This window comes from Pelmatolapia mariae, linkage group LG17, assembly GCF_036321145.2.
Source record: "Pelmatolapia mariae isolate MD_Pm_ZW linkage group LG17, Pm_UMD_F_2, whole genome shotgun sequence".
Classification (NCBI taxonomy): Eukaryota; Metazoa; Chordata; class Actinopteri; order Cichliformes; family Cichlidae; genus Pelmatolapia; species Pelmatolapia mariae.
In genome coordinates this window covers 31,052,324-31,072,537 of record NC_086242.1, presented here as the reverse complement: position 1 = coordinate 31,072,537, position 20,214 = coordinate 31,052,324, and the positions used below count along the sequence as shown (strand labels likewise).

Sequence of the window (20,214 nt, the reverse complement as noted above, 5' to 3'; positions counted from 1 at the left end):
CAAACATCTCAGTAAATGAAACACAGAAAAGCCAATAAAACTCTTTGAAGTGGGGAGACGTTTTAAAATTAATCTGCATCATATATGTTTCCATTGCTCAAATATCCAAGAAGTCTAACTAAACCAGAACTAAACAGAAGTAAAAATGTTTTCCTTCAGAGAGGTTCAGAGTTTAAAACTGTGGATGCATTTGGCAGTTTCAAAATTTTGTGACAAATGGTGAGTTCAGTCTAAGGGAAATATTTAGTAAAAATAAAAATTACTCCCCAAAACAAACAAAACATAACTTCACCACAAACAAATTTACTTTTTAAGAAATATATTTTTTCTGCTTTAAAGTTGAAAAGAGAGAGAAAATAAAGTTGCATTAAAATTCTTATTTCTAAATGTAGCTCTGAATTGGTGAGTTTTACACTTTAAACTGTTTCAAAGGTGCAAAGGTTTTCCTAACTTTGTGTGTTTCAGTCAGGTGAAACTTCGTAATCATTTTTACTCTATAAAGTAGCTTATAAAAAATCAGCTTTTTAAAAACTACATAGGATCAAATCCAGTTTCCAAAGTGCATGACTCTACTACTACTAGATTTAAACCACTGAATGTCTGACTGGTTTTCAGCACTCATCTGTGAAATAATTATTTTCAATAGTCTGAGCATCGTTTAGAACCTCACTGAGAGAAATAAGGAATCTAAAGTAGTTTTATTTTCTTCCTCTAGCTCTTATTCTGACTTTGGAGCATTTTCCATTGATCCTGACAGTCTGCAGTGTCTAACAAATGAGTTGGCTTTCTAAATCTTTTTTAAAAATTTAATCTTAGAAACACAGGCCTTATTCACATTTGTTGTTTATCACATTTACGGTGAGTAATGCATGTGTCTAGCTGTAGTCCAGTTTAAAGCAGGAAAACAAATTTTCACTTAGATTTTTCTGTTGAAGTCACTTAGGGAGTTAAAAAGTAAAAACCTATTTCTCCTGGATGCTACTTTTACCTTGAAAAAAAGAAAAAGAAAAAAGATTTGAAGTCTGAATTAGTCTTAGTTTGGTGAAAGTTTCAATCCTGAGAGTTTCAAGAAGGGAAATTCAAATTTAGTTAGTCTGTTGGTCTGTGTTCCAGAAAATGTGAATCTATCTGAAATGGCTCAATTGAGAACACTCGAAAAAACTTACAGGTTTGGACTGATACTCTTGATTTGAAAGGTAACCTCAATATAGGGACTTTTAAGTGTTTCTGCTGGAGTATCTCAGACATACTTAGAACTGTTCATCATAGTTGGGTGGGTGGGGTCTTCTACTTCTAGGGACCAGAAGAGTGAATGTTGGAAGGCACTCTCACACATACTCAGTCCTGGTTCTTTCAAAATTGGGTCCTGGTGTCACAAGGCCCAGAGGGATGTGCACAGGCCTGTCCAGCTTCTGGAAATGAAGACAGGAAATCAGCAGCAGTGTTCCTGCCACCAGGTGGAGGATGCCTGCAATCCAGCCACAAAACAGAGCATAGCCGAACTCCCAGCGAGGGACAATCTGAGGCACTGTCTCGTCGAAGAATCTCACAAGCGTCAGGTGGGCAACGTAAGAGACCGGGATAAGGCCCAGGATCCCTGTTACCAGGCACAGTGCCCCGCCTATTGCCTTCAGCGCCCTCTTACAGCTAAAGTCATCCAGGTGGTTGTGGCAGCCATTAACCAGGCGGATACCGGGGATGGCCAGCAGCACACCCAACAATCCCACCCCCAGCACCAAGGACATGAGAATCCGGGCTAGTATAATGTCTGGTGGCAGTTCAAACATGCTGTCATAGGGCCGGCACTCCAGCTTATCTGTCGCTTCCTGGCTCACACAGGTCACCCAGAGGCCCATGTTAGTTTCCTCAGTGGGAAGCAGGTCTGTAGACAGTGTGATCCATGAAGGCATCAGGATAGTGGTCAGGGAACAGATCCAGGCCACTATTGCCAAACCAACCCCCAGCAGCTCTAGAGTGCCATTGCTAGAGTCCATGACAGCGATGCTGTAGCTCTCAGAGGGTCCTGGTCTTTACCTTGCTCCTTTCAGGAGGGGGATCTGCTGGGACATCAATGCTAGCAGAGAGAGACTTTGCAGTCAGGCCCAGCTGGAAGAGTTATCACACCCTGTCCAGGCAGAGGAAGGCTATGATTGGCCAACTGGAAACAAAAGGATTGCTGTGAGGTCACCTGCAGGCAGGATTTTCTTCGAGAGAGGATGTTATCGTTGCCTACATCTCTGACTGTAAGGCATTTGATGTCAATGGCATCACTCGCTCAGCTTCTCTGCTTTCTTCATCCTTGCCCCTCCTCCCCACAGAATCACCAGTGAAAACTGACACTTTTACACAATCAGGCAATAAGTTCAGGCTTTCTTCAGCAGGTCAACAGAATACAAAAACCAATTTGCACCTGCACACTTACAGAATCAACAGCACTGTGGATGGAATACACAAGTTTATTGAGAAAATGAACCTATTTAGGCAAGTCACTTTTCCTAATTCACTGAATTTTCTTTTTCTTTTTTCCTAACACTTTTTTTTTTCAGTTGAGCTTTTTAGTCCTCAAAGGTGTCACCAAATTCCAAACTCTATATCTAGTCAAAAAGAGGAGTTGTAGGACACATGTTTTGGAAATAAAATTGAAATTATTTTGTGTCGAAGATATTCACATTTATTCTATCAAAATAATAATATATCTTTAATAATGTAGTTTCTGTGAAAATGTACAGATAGCTTGAATGGAGTCTGATTGGTTCTAATTTTTAGGTTATTTGTGGTGAAGAGAAGACTGGTAATATTGAGATTGGTCAGTATCTAATTAAACTAAAATAATAAATGCTGAAATACGCATTTTTTTTGTCCATAAAAAGATGTGAAAAGTTCTTTTTTAAAATCAAATTTGAATTTTGCCAGGTTTTTTTTTTTGGCCTGATGGTACCTCCTGCTGGTAGTTTGCAGAAACTACACATAAAGAAATGCAGTACATGTTTACATTCCAGGTTTTACTGTAAATAAAAAATTTAATCCCATGACAACCATACATACTAAAGTGTATACATCACAGTTCCTTCTGATCTAGCTACACACTGGTCTGATTGAATTTTACCATATTATCATAGTCTGCTAAAACTAAATACAAAAGCTGGGTGTGGGGAAAAATGTACTCACTCAAATAAAAAAGACTAGACTTTTAAAAAGATGCCAAAAGTAACTGAAACAACCTGGTAACTTGCTATAGCAGCTAATATTTAAATAATAAATCAGGAGGAAACACTTTTAGTTTTAGTCTTTGTCAGTTTGCTTGGTTTAGTAGGATCATATAGGATATGCTCGAAACTCCTTACCTATAACTCATCCGGTATCCAATCACAGCTAAGAAGGGCTGGGACATTAAGTCTCAGTGAACCATGTTCTGGACTTCTACTGCCAAAGATTCTCTAAGGTGGTCGGTGCCTATCATGGCAATTACCCCAAATCAGATGGAACCAGTTTATGCCGGCAGAAAAAGGGAGCCATCAAGCTGAAGAGGGAGTCCTATTGAGGTTTGTTGGCTTGTAAGACTCCAAAGGTGGCAGATACCAAAAGGCCAATCAGATGCAGCAACTGAAAATGAAGGGTCTGTAGTAGAAACAGAGTCCTGGCACACTGTTTCTGAGGTGATTGACATAGTCAAGAAGCTCTGCTGTTGCTGGGCCTCTGGGGTCAACCTTTCCTAAAGACTCTTAATGTTGTAGGGTTGTCCTGGGAGACATGCTTTTGTCAAGAATATATCCTTGGCAGACCGGGATTTTCAGGAATCAAGAACAGAGGGCTTGATCTTCTAGTGTTCACCCTTTTTATCCTACCTGAGAAGGTCCATGCCAGGGTGCTGGAGCTCCTGGAAAGGACAGTCTATCCAACAGTTGAATATTAGGTCAAGGAGGAACAATCAAGTTTTCATTCTGGTCATGGAACACTGAATCACCTCTTTATCATCTTGAAGCTGTGCAAGGGTACATGTTTTGTGTACACTAAGAAGTCATTTAACTAGGACATCCTATGGGGATAGCTTCAGGAGCACATACTATACTGTAATGAGTGAACAAACTCTTGGATGCTAAAAATACAGTTTTCATATTTCCATATAATGAAGAAAATGATGACAAAACCTAACATACTTTCATTATTTCCAAGCTTCCTATTCTGTGTTTTTGTTTTTGAACTTACTATCAAACACACAAACATATATTATAGATTGTAAATACATTTAATGCTACTTGTCATTTCTATATATAGTATCTATCCATCTATCTCTATTTAATATATGCCTAAACGTCATTTTTACTGTACTACAGTTAATATGGGCTCCAGCAGTTCTTCTTCCTCCCTTTAGATGGTGATACATACTCACCAATAAGCACCAAGCAGATCAGCTTTATGACAAGAACTGCAGTAGTATTAAGTTTTGCTTGGCCATTGTGGTCTGAATGTTTGACATCATACAAAATTAAACACACATCTATCTATCTATCTATCTGTCTGTCTGTCTGTCCGTCCGTCCGTCCGTCCGTCTGTCATGCTATGCTATCATTTTATATTTATACTGGCATAAATGTCTATGTTTGCATAGAAGTTACAACAACCCTTAATATGCAGGTACCTGCTGACTTTGTATTGGCCCTAATACACCCACATAAATACACTGGAAATGGTGCGTGCATGTGTTTGTGTGCTGTTTGTCTGAAATAGCTGGTGTCTCTTTGTAGTGACCAACCCAAATGGAAACACACATACAGCAAGCATATACAGAGTTTGCAAACAGCACCTGAATCTATGACATACTGTGTTGCATTTTTCCTACTGAGAAACTATTTGCTTACAAAAAGTAAGCATTGCTATTTTTCATGCAACTGAATAATGCTTCAGTGTTTTTCAGGGACAAAAAGATGGAGGGAAAAAAATGTGGTTAATGGGTAGTCTTTTGTGGTTTTAGGCATTTTCAGGAATGTCTAGGTTTTGCTTTCATAGTCTCTCTGCCATCACATCCCACCAATGTGCATGTCACTGTGTATCTGTGTCTATGGCTGACCAAGACAGACTAAAGAGTATATTTAATATGAATTGGTGTCCCTTTGTTTTTGCCTGACCAGCTCATCTCAGACACATTATTGTTAGAAGTGCGATTCGTTGATTCCTTTCAACCAAATTTGATAGATTCCTGCTAAATATATGCGGATACTTAAACTTACAACATATAAAAAGCCAGAGTATTTGATTTGTAAAAACAGAGGCAAAGTGTTAAATATCTCGTAATATTAAATTGACATGAATCAATTTTTTAAATACCTGGTTTATTGCTAAGTGTTTGTATTATTCAAATATGTTAAAGTGTAATGTATGCAAACAAATGTGCCAACAGAATTAATCAATCATGCTTTTGGACCAGCCCAGATTTTTGTGTTCCAGGGTTGGTGAGCGAACATTTTGTATTTTATTTATTGGTTACTTAACAATAACTTGCAGGTTAGATTGCTAACCTAGCTACCTTTAGAAGGGAAAGCGGTGGGCTGCAGATCACAGATTAGAATTAACTTCTGTAAAAATGATAAATGTAAGCCTTATATTCCATTTCTGTCTCTTTAGCAGTTTACAGACTTTTTCTGCAATGTTTTTCTTCATTGCAAAGAATAAATAAATAAATTACATAGTCTAGCTAGTACTTGATTCATTCAAAAAAATATTGATTAAAGCATCACAATTAATTTTAATTAAATTGCATACATTAAGTGCCTTTTGTGTGAGTCCACTGAGTAGATAACTTTCTCTAAACTTTATTTTACGTTCCAAGATGCTGATTATGTGGATGGGGAATCACATCAGGAGCTTGCGGCAGCCAATGGGAGGAGAAATTAGAAGTGGTGATTAAAGATGACGGTTGTTAAGGAGAGAGACATGTCTCCCTCCTTCTTATTCCCATCTAGGTCTGGCTCTACTATCAATGGGAGCTTTCACTTTGCTTTTGCATGAAAAAATATGATGGTTGTGTGTGTGTGTGTGTGTGTGTGTGTGTGTGTGACAGATAGAGTCCAACAGTCCACTCCAATGCATGAGTGGCTTGGAAAGGTGCCAGGATGCAAAAACCTAGCAACAAGATTTGACTTGGCCTGCTGAGAGAGAGTGAGAAATAGAGAGTGAGAGCGAGAGCGAGAGAGAGATCTGGCATGTGCACAGCATGGGCATATGGATCTTTGTTTGTCCGTTTTGGACCATTTAGTCATTCTGTCACTCCAACTGGACTACTTAGCGAATTGGTGCTACTTGGTTCTGAATCGCGCGCACACACACACAAACGTATTTGCAAAGACACACATGGGTGAGCCAAGCCTTGACTCTACTGCTTTACAGTCTGTTACTGTTCACATGGCCTGAATAAAATAAAAAACCTTTTCCAATTAATCCTTTTAACCAACATGTGTGATCCCTGGCTCACGCTGATGTGGCCTTCAAGCTAACCGAGTCTATGCCAAGTCAAGTCACCTCATAGCCCCTAGAGCCTTTGCTGACCATCAGCACTGATCAGCTATGAAGGTAGCCAGCTCCAACATTGATTTCCATTTACTTCTGAATCCAGTTAAATATATGTGGGGTTCACTTAAAGGCCTGTTTTTTTTGTTTGTTTTTCTTTTGCTTCTTACAGAGTCTGACAATTTCTAGCTGGACTTATAAAAGCTTAATATTGGTCTATTTCTTGAAATGCAGTCCATGTTGAAGGTGCAAATATTGTTTGCTGAAATATAAAATACTGTATTTAACCCCTGTGTACTTTTTGCTTTAAAAAATAACCCTCAAAATCCATACCTCTAATTCAAACTTTTTCCTTTCTGACAACCCAGTTTGGTGAGCAGCGGTTTTGTCTTGGTCTGTCTTCCATGGATGCCATTTTTGCAATGTCTCTTTCTTATTGTTTAATCATGAGCACTGATCAAGACGAGTGAGGCCACCAGTTCTTTAGATGTTCTTTTGGACCTTCTGGATGACTCATTGATGCACTCTTGGAATAATTTTGGTTGGCTGGCCAAAAATTAAATGGTTCTTACTATGTTTCACTGGAGTTCCAAAGTCTTAGAAATGGCTTTCTAACCCTTTCCATACTGATAGATGTCTTTGTTTCTCAGCTCTTTCCTAAGGTTGTGGCATGTTGTGTTGCTTTTTTGGGATGTTTACTTTGTCAGACAGATTCTACTATTAAGACATTTCTTGTTGAATCAAGAAACCACTTTATGTGGCAGTAAACAGGCCTGTGTGTGGTTGGTGAAAGTAAACTATGAGCTTTCCAAAAAAGAAAAAAAAAACAAACAAAAAAAAAAAAACGTTAATTGTAGTTAATTCATGATTTAACTACTTATTTGATTGCTTTTTTGTACAAGCCCAGGTAGGTTTGGTTAACTTTTTTATCTCATTGAATTAAATCATCATTTAAAAACTGCATTTTGTACTTATTCAGACTAACTAAAATTTGTTGATGACTTTAAACATTTAAGTGGGTCAAATATGCTCCACTGCACTGCAGGTCCATTTTTGCACCATCTAGTAAGTATAAATAATACCTGTGAGCTAAAAGTCTATACTTTAGACTGCTCTAAACCAGAGGGCTATTGAAAACATGGCTGCTAACTAAAATTGCTGTTTATGAGGGAGGCCAATCAGAAAAAAACTGGCTCAAAATTAGGGGAAGGAAGCTAAATTGGTTTCTTTCAGTCAATGGATGAACGCAGAAGTCACCCAATAACCAGTGCAAGGCAAGTAAGGATTATTTGACTGATAAATTAAAAACTGCTACCTGAGCAGAGTCCAAAGAATAAAAATAATAAGCTGAAAAGGAGCATACCTTTTTTGTTTTTCTTACTGTCATTTTGTAGTTGTACTCAGGCAGCTCCATGCATGCTGATGTTCAAACTGAGTGTTACCATTTGGAAAAACTACACTTCATTAAACATTTTTGGATAACACTTTGCACAAACTATGGGTTTAAAGCATAAATCTTAGAAAGATAGATAGCTCAGTCACAGGACTCAGTTTATACTCAATGTAATGACCTACAAATCTTAAACATATCTTAAATACATCTTTAATTCCCAAATTTGACAACTTAATAAGTGTCCTTCCATGTACTGTAAGGGTGAACAATACAACACTCACTCCCTATCATTTAAACATACTTTTTCCCCATTATCTGAACTGTTCCCAGCTGGGCTGCTGCCTGATTTATCCCAGCAGTAAGAACCCTTTTAAACTTAATGTCTTTTTTAAAACAACCTGCTTATACCACTGTCCCATCTCCTGCACAGATCCAGGTTTGAAAAAGTTTAGAGAACTCGTTGGTGTATCATTTTGTCAACATGGCAGCATGTCAAACAGTCCCCCAGGGTTCCTAGCAGCTTCAAACCTCTGCTAGAATTAAACCATTTTTAAATTAGCCCCGTACAGAAATATTCTAAATCTGTCATGCTTTAACGTGGTGTCACATTTCCTCAGATTACCATCATTACAGTAATTAATGCTTTAATTTCTGAGTATGTTTTGAAATGAAACCCAAAGTGCCACGATTTTAATGTAATATGGGACTAATGTGGTGCGGAACATTTGGTAATCTGGCTCCCATATGCCTCGGATCTGCCGAATGAGTTTTATCTGCTGTAATACGGTTCAAACACTGAGCTGCAGTTAGTTAGAAGGAAAATAGGCTGCAGAAATAAACTTTCTGTTCAAGTACTGAGACATTTTTAGCACATGTAAAGTGCAGAACGAAAAAAAGTTGTGAAGATGAAATTGAATGATGCAGATTTTACAGCACAAGTAAAGTAACTAATTTATTTCAGTTTTTTAACTGGCTTGTGTTTTGTTCGGTTTATAGGCTTGTGACTAATTTTACAGCACAAAGGGAAAATGGAAGAGAAATAATGGAATATGCAGATTTCATAACCTGTGATTTCTTTTGTCCCCAAATAAACTGACCGACCTTTGAGTGAATAAAATGAATAAGCTCTTTTCTTGTCACCCACAGATGAATCACTAACTAGGTTACAGGTTCCCATAAATTACTTAATGGGCTACATTTCCAGCTCCACATGGCCTTTCTCTGGCCTTACACAAAGTATCTAATATATCTAGTTCATTCAAACGCTGTTACGCATAATGAATATTGCCAGCTGTGAGGCTAGTATTGAAATATACTATTAAAAATCCGAACACATGAATAACACTCTTTCTCATTCCATAGTGTAAATCTAATCTTTTGTCTGTGGTGGTTTATACCTTGTTGTGAAGCTTTGCTTGGCTCTGATCTGCTCCTCTCGCTGTTATTCTCTACACCAACCACTTAGCACTTCTCCCATGGGTTCCACATCTGACTCAATTCCCCTGTGATTGGTTTATGACAACCATATCCCAGACCTGATTAAACACTATGGATGCATTTACAGTATTCCTGAGATGGAGAATTATTGCTCTCCTGTCAACACAGGATGGAAGCAATTTGTATTTAATAATACACTATATTGTGAAGGAAACAGAGCATCAATACTTTACTAAATATTAATACTACTTTACATAATCATTGCCAAATTTTAAATGAGTACTTCACAGACTATGGATATCTGTCAGGGCAAGCAAGACTGGCAGTGCTTGCCCAATGAAATTTAAAAACAGACATCGGTTAAAACATGTAAAATAAAAGGAATTTCCCTTCCTTCAGCTCAAACAACACTCTCAAGTTGTCTGTATGCATTCATCCTGTGAGTTATTGCCTCCCTAACCAGCTCCCAGTTTGAATGTGGGCAACCTCTCTACTTTAAGATTAGCCTTAAAACTTTGCTTTTTGATAAAGCTTATAGTTAGGGCTGAATCAGCTGACCCCGAACCCTGCATAGTTACGCTGTCATAGGTCTAGAGTCTCTTTACGCACTGAGCATTTCTATTTGACTCACCTCTATTCACTCACTTCTGTATTTATACACCACACTACATTTAGTCATCAGTTATTATTCATCCCTGACTCTCTCCCACTACGTGTCTTTTTTGTCTTGTCTTCTTCCCCTTACCCCCAGTTAGACATGGTTGATGGTCGCCCCTTCCTAAGCCTGGTTCTAACCTGCAGGTTTCTTCCTGTTAAAAGGGAGCTGTTCCTTCCCACTTTCACCAAGTCGTTGTTCATAAGAGGTTGTCTGGTTGTTGAGGGTTTTTTTTCTAGATCGTTGTAAGGTTTTTAAACTTACAATAATCTGGGCAAGCTGAAAGGATTTTTGAGAGGATTAGATTTTTTAGATTAGAGGATTTTTTAAAACATTTTTTTTATTGTTAGTAAACCGGTGATTTTTGATAGAGACTCATGAGAGACTGCTGTGCTAGACAGACTATCCCTATCAGCTTTCACTGATCTGTGGTCAGTTTTGAGCTGCACATTTTTGTGCTAATTTGCAGATATGTTTTTAAATTTAGAGGTAACAAAACACATCTGACTGTAAGTTTTGATATCTCCAGTACCGACAATACTGATGGGGATTCCTCTGTATTTTATTGTTGTTGCTAGTGCTGCAGAGACAGCATTGGGATTTTTTCTCTCTCAATGTAACCTGTATTTATCATTACTATTATAGCTCCACTCTTATCTTTGTAAAATGTTATAGAACATAGTATGGAAATAGGAACAGATATGAAAGTGGAAGATTAGATTTTCCTGGTTCACAGTTACATTGTTATTTCTTCTGTGTTTATTGTTCAGTGTGCTGTGTTGATAGTGGTTGCTAGGCTACAAGGAAAAACGCAAAGTGATATGATGTGGGGCAACACTTTCGTCTTTTAAACATTGCCTACTGTAATATGATTTAGAATCACTAGAAAGTCAAAGGTTATCTACTGTAGATTTTTATTTTATGAATGTTCTACTGGTGTGTTAATTACTATATAGCACAATAATACACAAAATAAAAGATGGCTGTAGCTACTGTTATGTCACCCACTGGATTGTGAAATTCTACTTTGAAGCCACGAGATGGGTATTTTTGCCATCACCATCTTGGTTAAAAAACGCAAACAGATGGGATACAGAAGAACAGGTCATACTGTAAAACCGTATGCTCATTCGCTAAAGATGTGATTTACTCTCATACCCCTTCATTTTGAAATGTGGTATGACCATAAGTTACAAATCTGACTTAATTTTCATTCATTCTGACTCAACACGAGTCAGTGAGCCTATAAACGGGCAGGAAAGTGTTTACAGAAATCAACTTTTCCCATAGACTTCTACAGGACAAGGACTACAGCTATCACCATCTAGTGGACTTCAGATGAAATGCAGATTTAGGACACTCCTTTATTGGGTTACTTTTTCTGACGGGAAGATACGTCCATGTTTTACATTGTCTATGAGTGCAGTGCACTGTTAAGGCGTCTATTATTAAAGTATTATATAAAAGCAGAATTAAATAATAATGTGAAACACACTGACAGCTGACAGGGTACATGCTGTGCATACAGTGAAATACTGTTTGTGTGGGTTTGCATTAGTTCCATTGTTCTGACAAACCATCCTACTTTGGTAAAACGTCCTACCGTAAGTAGTTTATGCACATTTCTGCTGGTCAAGAGTAATTCCAGCACAAATTTAAGTAGGTATGACAGTTTGCCACTTAACTTTGCCCATCAGAGTATGCTTGTAGGTCATATTCATAAAGCCAGGATGGTTTGGCACTTCATTTTACCCGTTAAAGTATGCTTGTAGGTAACATTCATAAAGGTAGGATGATTTACCACTTAATTTTAGCCTTTAAAGTATGCTTCTAGCTCATCTTCACAAAGGTAGGATGGTTCGCCACTGAATTTTAGCTGTTAAAGTATGCTTCTAGCTCAGATTAACAAAGGCAGAACGCGCATGCGCAGAACGCAGAACGGGTAGGATGGTTTGTCAGGTAGGATGGATTCCCAGAACACCGTACAGCAGGTGTGAGCAGTAACTCAACCTGTTAACAAGATCTAACACACACACACACACACACACACACACACACACACACACACACACGCGCACACACACACACACACACACACACACACACACACACACACACACACACACACACACACACACACACACACACACACACACACACACAGAATCTATGAGCTCTCCTTCATGGGGCAGTGTTTATATGAATGTACACATGCTGAGTGTTAATGCATGTGTGGCTTAATGTTTGTGTGAATTAGCATTGACTTCAATAAACAATTATTTACACCCACAAGGAATTTCCATTACTTCAGCGACAGAGGGTTGGTCGGTGTGTGTGTGTGTGTGTGTGAGTGAGAGAGAGAGAGACAAAGAGCAAGTGACACAGAGATGTGGTAGTGGTGGTGATGAGGGGTCCCTTTCTACTAGCTTTGTAATCTGCAATGTAATACACACAATGTAATCTGTGTGTGTAAAATAGTTTTGTTCTATGTTTTTGCACATAAGAATGTAAAAACATTGGAAAGTTGTGTGAGAGAAATTTAAAAACAGTACAGCATAGGTATGAGATTATTGCTCATTATTGCTCAAATAGTCAGCTTAAATGGAATTGATCTGTATGTGTACATACGTGGGCTCGTGTTCAGTAACATGTTTCCAGTTCGAGTTTTTTGCCTCCAAATGAAAATAACATAAGTGGCAGCTGAAACTAATAACAACCATCATGTACTTAGTGTATGATTATTAATTTTTAAAACATTTTTAATCCTTCACCCTGGCGAATGACTCCTGGCTCGTAACTATTGTGAGCACGCTGCATTAAATCCTCACAACGTGAACTCATCAAATGAACGATCGATCTAAGCAAAAGGAAAGTAGGAGACTGCCAGTGTGTATAAAACTCAGAAATGAAAGGACATGAGGTCGCATTACTTGGATTCCAGTACTGAAGATTTCAGCCGAAGCAATATTCTGCTGGGCAATTAGTGTTGAAGATGAGAGAACATTACATTGCTTTGCTGATAGTTCTTATCTATTAAGGTGGAATTCTGAAAGTTGCTGTTTCAGATGGTGTTACATTGAAATCAAAGGCGCTGTGTGAAAGATTGATTCAGAGAAGTTTCATAACCTTGACAAGTACATTTTCAAGAGACTCCTATGGGCCTGAGACTATCTGTCACAAGCGCTGAATACCTGGGGTTAGATTTCAGCCGCCTGGCCTTGCTCTGACAGGGCCTGTGGACAACCTTGAGATAAGCACATCTAAGCATAGGGTGAAACTGACTTATGGTGCCTTCCTTTTTTGTCAACCAGTCACTAGAAAACTTAAACCATTCTGAGTGAATGTTTTTAGCAAAAATGGTCTGTGTAACCAACACATGATGCTAGTGTCCCGGGACTTACATAGATGAACCTCACTTACGCCCTGGCTGGTTCTTGTGTTAGACAAAAGCCTGCACATACTACTATACTGCTGCTGTAAATACTCACATATTATTTTCAAGACTCAAAAGACTATTAAATAATAAAATTAAGACAGAATTTCTTTGTGCTATTCACACAAAAAAAACCCTGCCTAATATTCCTCGGGGCCCAAGAACAGCTCTGATGCACCAAGAGATGTACCCAACAAAATCTCTGGAGGTGTATAAGGCAACATTGTGGAATACTGTAAACTCAGAGATTAGGCCTTGTTTGCATTGGGTTTGTTTTCCAACACATCCAGTGGATGCTGGATCAGAATTTGGGTCCAAGTCAACACTTTCTGAAACTCTTAAACAGTGTTTTGGAGTGTGGCAGAGCACATTATGCCCCTGCAACAGTGTTTAAGTAGGTGTTATGTGAGAAATTAACGACCACATAGATGCATGGAACGTCACTTTCCATTGTTTTTCTGCCTTTATGTCTTACCATGTATCTGGACATGCACGAAACATTGTTCAGACCAGAGGCCTGTACTACAAAGAAGGATTATCCAGGTAATTGTGGTGTTAGCGCTGGGTTTTCAGTATTACGGAGGCCGTTACTTCTTACCAGGGTACATCACCATAGTAACTTATGCTGCAGGACTAACCTGCTGCAGAGCAAGTTATGTTCCAGATTATTAGCAAGAATACATTCACCAACCACTGACCAATCAGTTCTTGGGAAAAAACGTGTCCCCTTCCTGGAAGATCCTTCAGACCTCTGTGTGCAAAGAGCCAAAAGGTCCTAAGATTTTTTTTTATAAAATCTAAAGTCTTTGTCTTTCCCTGATGAGCACCTGTAAGGAATCTAGGTTCCTACATAAAGAGGGGAAAGCTCGTTCTCTTGTCACAAGAGGTCGTCACAGCAGGATGAAATTAAAGAGAAGCATCAAAACAAAACTACAACTATCTTATGCACAGACACACATGAAAATTTAATGGAGTAATAATTGTAATTCATTAGATTCTCCTGTGTTTTAATGACAGAATGTTCATATTTTGTTAACTTACAATTTTGCCAGCTTTTCTCTTTGGCTTCAAATAGGCTTTATTCATATATTCCTATTTATTCTATTAATGAACTAGGTCTTACTGAGCCATCTGAAAGTGTTTAAAACACACATACATTCTTACTGTGTGTGTTTCAGTACTTAACTACTGTAGACTACTTTTCCCATGACAAGGATGATATGTAGTTTTCTTCCCTTGTAAGACTAGCTGCTCTGCTGTTAGTAGACTTATCCATGGTTGTGACCTGTCAAATCCTGCCAATGCCACCCTTTTCAGGAGAACTTGCTTGCAGCTAAACCAATAAACCCTGGGTTAACTTATCGAACTGATAACAGCCATCTTGTGACTGCTTAGCTTGACTGTCAGTGTTAGATTAAGAGAAAGCAGATAAGAAAAAGATATTGTGGGTATGTTGATCTTGGTTCGTAGTACAGGAGCCAAGCCAGCCTTCTTTCTTCACTCCATAGTCCAGTTCTGTCAATAGTCTTCCATTTGAAGGTGTTTTTGGTGGTGGATAGTTGTCAGCATGCGAGCTCTGACACCTTGATCTCATACCCACCATTAAGATTTTCAGTAATGTAATGTAGCTCTTGTATGAGACCATGCAGGACAGTCGACTCTCCCTTCATTCATAATAAATGAACAAATGAGTCTTGGGCACATGACCCTGTCACTAGTTAACTTTTTGTGGAAACTAACTGCTTAAAAACTTGGAACATCCCAGAATACTGTCTGATTTGATATATTTTATTCATGTTTTGTCAAGGAAGCTTTTTGCCCTTTTTCAAAGTCGCAGAGCTCCTAACACCTGTCCATTTTTTTCCCCTTTTCAACCAGAGCTGCCTGTTGATTTTCTGCCTAGCTTGTTACTCCGGGCTGAGAGCCACAAAGAGGGTAGGAAGCAGACAGACTAAACAAACTGATGTCATGTTAAAACTTGACATGTTAAAACATGACATCAACTTGATGCTTTAATATTGGTTTAAGATTGGCTGCATTGGGCTTTAATCATAAAGATGACATTTGTTTTGTGCTTTGTCAGAACTGTACTTTTCAGCGTCAGCTTCATGTTTGTCAGTTCTGACCAGAATCTTAGTAGATCTGAAAAAACCCAAGAAATTTTAAAAAATAAACGATTCTATTTTCACGTATATTCTTACTCATGGATGTTCAAAGTGGAACCTTCTATTTATACGATTCAGAAAGTGTCCAGCATTTTGTTTTATGTTATATTTGCATTATTATTGTTTAGTGCTGATTGGGCTGGCGAGAGAGGGTTGCCTATGCTTACACTTGAGGAATGTGATGGTACAGTAGGAGATGTGTGTTCTGATTTGCAACCAACCCCCTCCTTAACACCGTGACAAGGCTCACTGATGCATCTCACTCATTATCATCACACATGCATGCTCACACACACACACTAATCCGCCTGTTGTGAGAAATGCTCAGGAAAGTAGTTTTGTGTGTAGCAATGTTCAAGCCTATTGACCATAGGTCAGCCATTAGAAAATCATTATTGTGGATGTGTGTGATTAGTCAAACGGGTGATACTTTCAATGTGAAAAGTGGGACAGATAACAGATTTGTACAAACAAGGATTTTTTTTTTAATCTAGAAAATAATTGTGGTATGTAGGCTTTGTCATAATAAATTGACTTGTGGCCACTTGACCAGAGCAATATGTAACTCCATTCACTGCACACCGTGAATGCTAACCCAATAACCTGGAAGGAAAGGCAAATGCCTGTGCTAGCAGTGCCACACTCACCAAACCTATTTAACATTGTGTAAAATGTAATGTGTAAAATTTTATTTAATTTTGTAACAGTAAAAAAAAAACACTGTTAAAATGACAATAACATGAAATGAAACAAAACAGTAAAATTAGTTTTATTGCGCTACAAGAAAGCTTGTTTCTGTCCCAACCAATGATGAAATAATCCAACAATCAGTGTTTTCACTAAAAATCTCAGCTCTACAGATCACTAATAGCTCTTTCAAACTATATATTACAATGTAATATTTGTACATGTATATTTTATCATCTCTTTCTCATTATGTCTTTCTCCATTACCACTGCTCTCTGTCCTCCCTCATTTCCAGCTCATCCTCTTCCTCCTCACCTCAAGCCTTATCTCCTGAACTGAAGTCGGGGCTCTAACACGTGCATAAACATGATTAGCTATTCCAGATATTTTAGCAATTACTTACTGTCAGCACATCAGACATATGACCCTCCTGTCTCTCTGCAGCTGACAATGAGCCGCCTAAACAAGCTGGTTGTTTAGGTTGTTCAGCTGGTTAAAAGCTGAAAGTATACCACCTAATGTTTGGCCAGAGTGCCCTATAAATCTAATTTTCCTTTCGGTAAACAGCTTGAATACATTTTACATATAAGAGTTTATTGACTAGATGTTCGAGTCAGGCAATGTTTGAGCCACTTCAACAAAAGTTTTGTTAACGCCAGCTAACGGCAGCTAACCCCATAATAGCAGCACTACACTCTAAAAGCTTGCTACATTTATTTAAGAGAAAGCATGCAAGTTGTGTGTGGTGTTGGGTTGATTTGACTTGTTAAGAAGTTAAGTTCAGGATATCCTCAACAGCTTACCTCGTTAGTAAGTCATCATACAGAAGTGAGCTTCACTGACTCCTTTAACAAAGTTTTGCAGCCTCATCCAGTGTAGATAAATATGGACACCTGGTTGAGCTAGACAACAGACTGACAGCCTACACTCACTATAGATGCATGGCAGGCAGGGTTGTTTGTTCTACAATGGCCACCACAGCTAGGACTATATGATTAAATTGGGGAAGCGTAAAAAAGCAAAACTAAGTTGACTGCAATCTGCAATCTACTGACATCTAGTGGTGAGATTTTTGAAACTGTACCTTGTACCTGAGCATAACTAGACGTTTTTCTGTGGCTAGGTTAGCAGAATCTGCAACAAAAGACCTAAAAGCAGATCTAATGAAACACTACTAAAGATATTTGCAAATTATCATATACATAATGTAAAAATAAATTTAAAAAACTGCCCAATTATAGACTATAGTCAGATTATTCAATTGGAATAATTAGAGATAGCTGTAAGTAAGTATGAGCCAGTGTAAAGAAGTTTAGTTTTAGTTTTGTTTTTTTTCTTTTAAAAAAACAGTTATGTAACATACTGTACCCTATATATTTGGCCTGGCTTGGGTCCCCTATGGGCTGTAGACTGTGGTAGACAGTGACACACAAGTGGAAGGTTTTTGTTTTAGTTATGAGGGATGTTTTCAGCCACTCCGACATTGTTAAAGCTCTCACCTTGTATCATTAAAAAAAGCTTTTTTTCCTGTTTGGTCTAGTTCTCACACATGCCCACATTAAAAAAAACAAACCACACACACACACACACACACACACACACACACACACACACACACACACACACACACACACACACACACACACACACACACACACACAACCCCCCCTCCCCAGCTTATACAGGCATATACACACATACACACACATGCTTGCACTTACACACTCATACAGGCCTGATTAATGGCACCTAATTAGCAATGGTAATGACCAGGTGTCTGAGAACCAGCCAGCTTCTTCCAGCTTGAGGGGGCTGATGTGTGTGAGTGTGTGTGTGTTAAATGTAGTGTGGTGTTCCTGGGGGCTCCCAGTTCCCAGAAAATCTATTCCTACTGACTGTCACTCCCTCTTTTCCTCTCTCTCTCTCTCTGTGTCTCTGTCCAGAAAGAACACACACAAACACACATGCAGCACACACAGCACAAGCAGACGCACACACACATACATACACACACATGCTGAGCTAAAAGCCAAGATCAATTAAGGTTTTGGGCAACGAAGATGTGGGAACAGTGTTGGATGGTGCGGATGGCCGTGGCAGGGGTGCTGGGAGCTGTTGTTAGTGATGGTGTCTATGTGTTCGTGTGTGTTTGCATGTGAATATGGTTGTTGAACAACCCCAGAAAGGGCCGAGGAAAATCCAGTCTCTAAAAGTAAATCAGTGTTTTCTTAAAAAACAGGTTTGGATTTTTAATATAAAAAAAGTTGGTTTTCATACAAATCTTATATCTATAAGATATCTTATATCTATAAGATATAAGATTGTCAGACTGCATTCAATGACAGACGTTATTTCTGTTGTCAGTGTACACAGAGGGCTGTATAAGTCAGGCTTAAAGTGCTATACAGGAAATACTCTGAAGCCAAAAACAGCAAAAGTTGAGTTTATCTTAAGGTAAACATTAGAAATTAAGGTCACATTATTTGTTGTTATCCATCTCACCTCTTGCAGGATGATGTTGAGTTGCATTCTAACCAAAGCAGGGCCAGATTGAACTTTTCTGTCATATAACTAAAATATTTTTTTTAGGTGAAAACAAAAACTAGATGGAAAAAAAACACATTTTAGATTACTAAAATAGAAATAAAAATTAGATTTTGGAAAGCAAAAAAAGAAAACTAACTGAAATTATTTTGTGAAAAAAACTTCAAGGTTTCTTCCTGTTAAAATGGAGTTTTTCCTTCCCGTTGTCACCAAGAACATGTTCATAGGAGGTCATCTGAGTGTTGGGTTTTCTGTCTAATATTGTAGTGTCTTTACCTTATAATATAGTGCAAATCGCCTTGAGGCTTGTTGTGATGTGGTGCTATATAAATAAAACTGAATTGAACTGAATCATACTAAAATCTTAATCAGTCATTGGTCCGAGTGTGCTGTGTAGTGATTACAATCTGCAGTTTGCACCTTGGTCGATGAAACCCTTCTTTCTTAAGTCTGGCACTTTCTGTTCACTTGGTTTATTCAAACACTGAATGGCTGCGCACACAGGGAGACACACACATTTTCCATCAGCACATGCATATGCTCACACATTCACACGCACCCAGACCTCCTGCTGTGTAGGATTTGGTGATAACCAGTGTTAGGTAGGCAGGTGAGTGGGTCATATGGCAGCAATGGGAAAAGCTCTTATCGACCTACCCTGTTCCCACACGCACACACCGATACACACATACACGCAGACGCACACAGGTTTATCACCCTCTGTCGTTCCCACACACTCACCTTACATCATTACCTGACTACAAGAGCCAATCAGCCAATCGTACCTCGAGGCTGCAGTCAGGTGACCCGATCAGGAAACTCTAGCAGTGGGATGAGGTTACACACGCCCCTGCTCTGATAACAGCTCTCTGTCTATCCCTCTCAGCCTCTCTCTCTCTCTTTCCTTTTCCCTGCTCTGCAATTTACAGATTCAGTTTCACCTTTGCTTTCATGCTAAGCTGTTGGATCCCAAAGCCTGGTGAATCTGTGTGTGTGTAAGTGTGTGCGTTTGCAGTTCTCAGGTTAAACACTCTGACATCGTGAAACAGCCAACGGCATAATTATTATATTCTTGGATATCCCGAAAAGTGGACACATCTACAGTATAGTACACCATATCTGTGTGTGCCTGTAGCTGCTAAAAACTGCAAACACATCAAAATATACAGCAGCATTCTGTATGGAGTAATATGAGTATAACCAGATACAGAAACCTAAATGAGGGAAAATAAAGCTCAACGCACACAAAATTCAAATAATAAAGGAAGTCACCTGTATAACGTTGAATGAACTGCCTCTGTTTTTTCATCTTCTCAAAAAACTTAACATTTAGTCTTCCTGACTTTTCTATCTGCTGAGATCAGTTTTTAGGAAACAAGGTCATAGCCTATTAGAA

General features: G+C 38.6%; 1 protein-coding gene across 1 annotated transcript; it reads right to left on the bottom strand.

The window, feature by feature from the left end:
- Positions 1-1,328: 1,328 nt before the first annotated feature.
- LOC134647038 (claudin-22-like) lies at positions 1,329-1,994 on the bottom strand. The gene has a single exon (XM_063501169.1). It carries the CDS (start codon positions 1,992-1,994, stop codon positions 1,329-1,331), a length of 666 nt encoding a protein of 221 aa, XP_063357239.1.
- Between the last annotated feature and the right edge of the window lie 18,220 nt (positions 1,995-20,214).

Excerpts from the sequence above, each read along its gene's own strand:
- LOC134647038 (XM_063501169.1), bottom strand. The coding sequence starts at position 1,994 with ATGGACTCTAGCAATGGCACTCTAGAGCTGCTGGGGGTTGGTTTGGCA.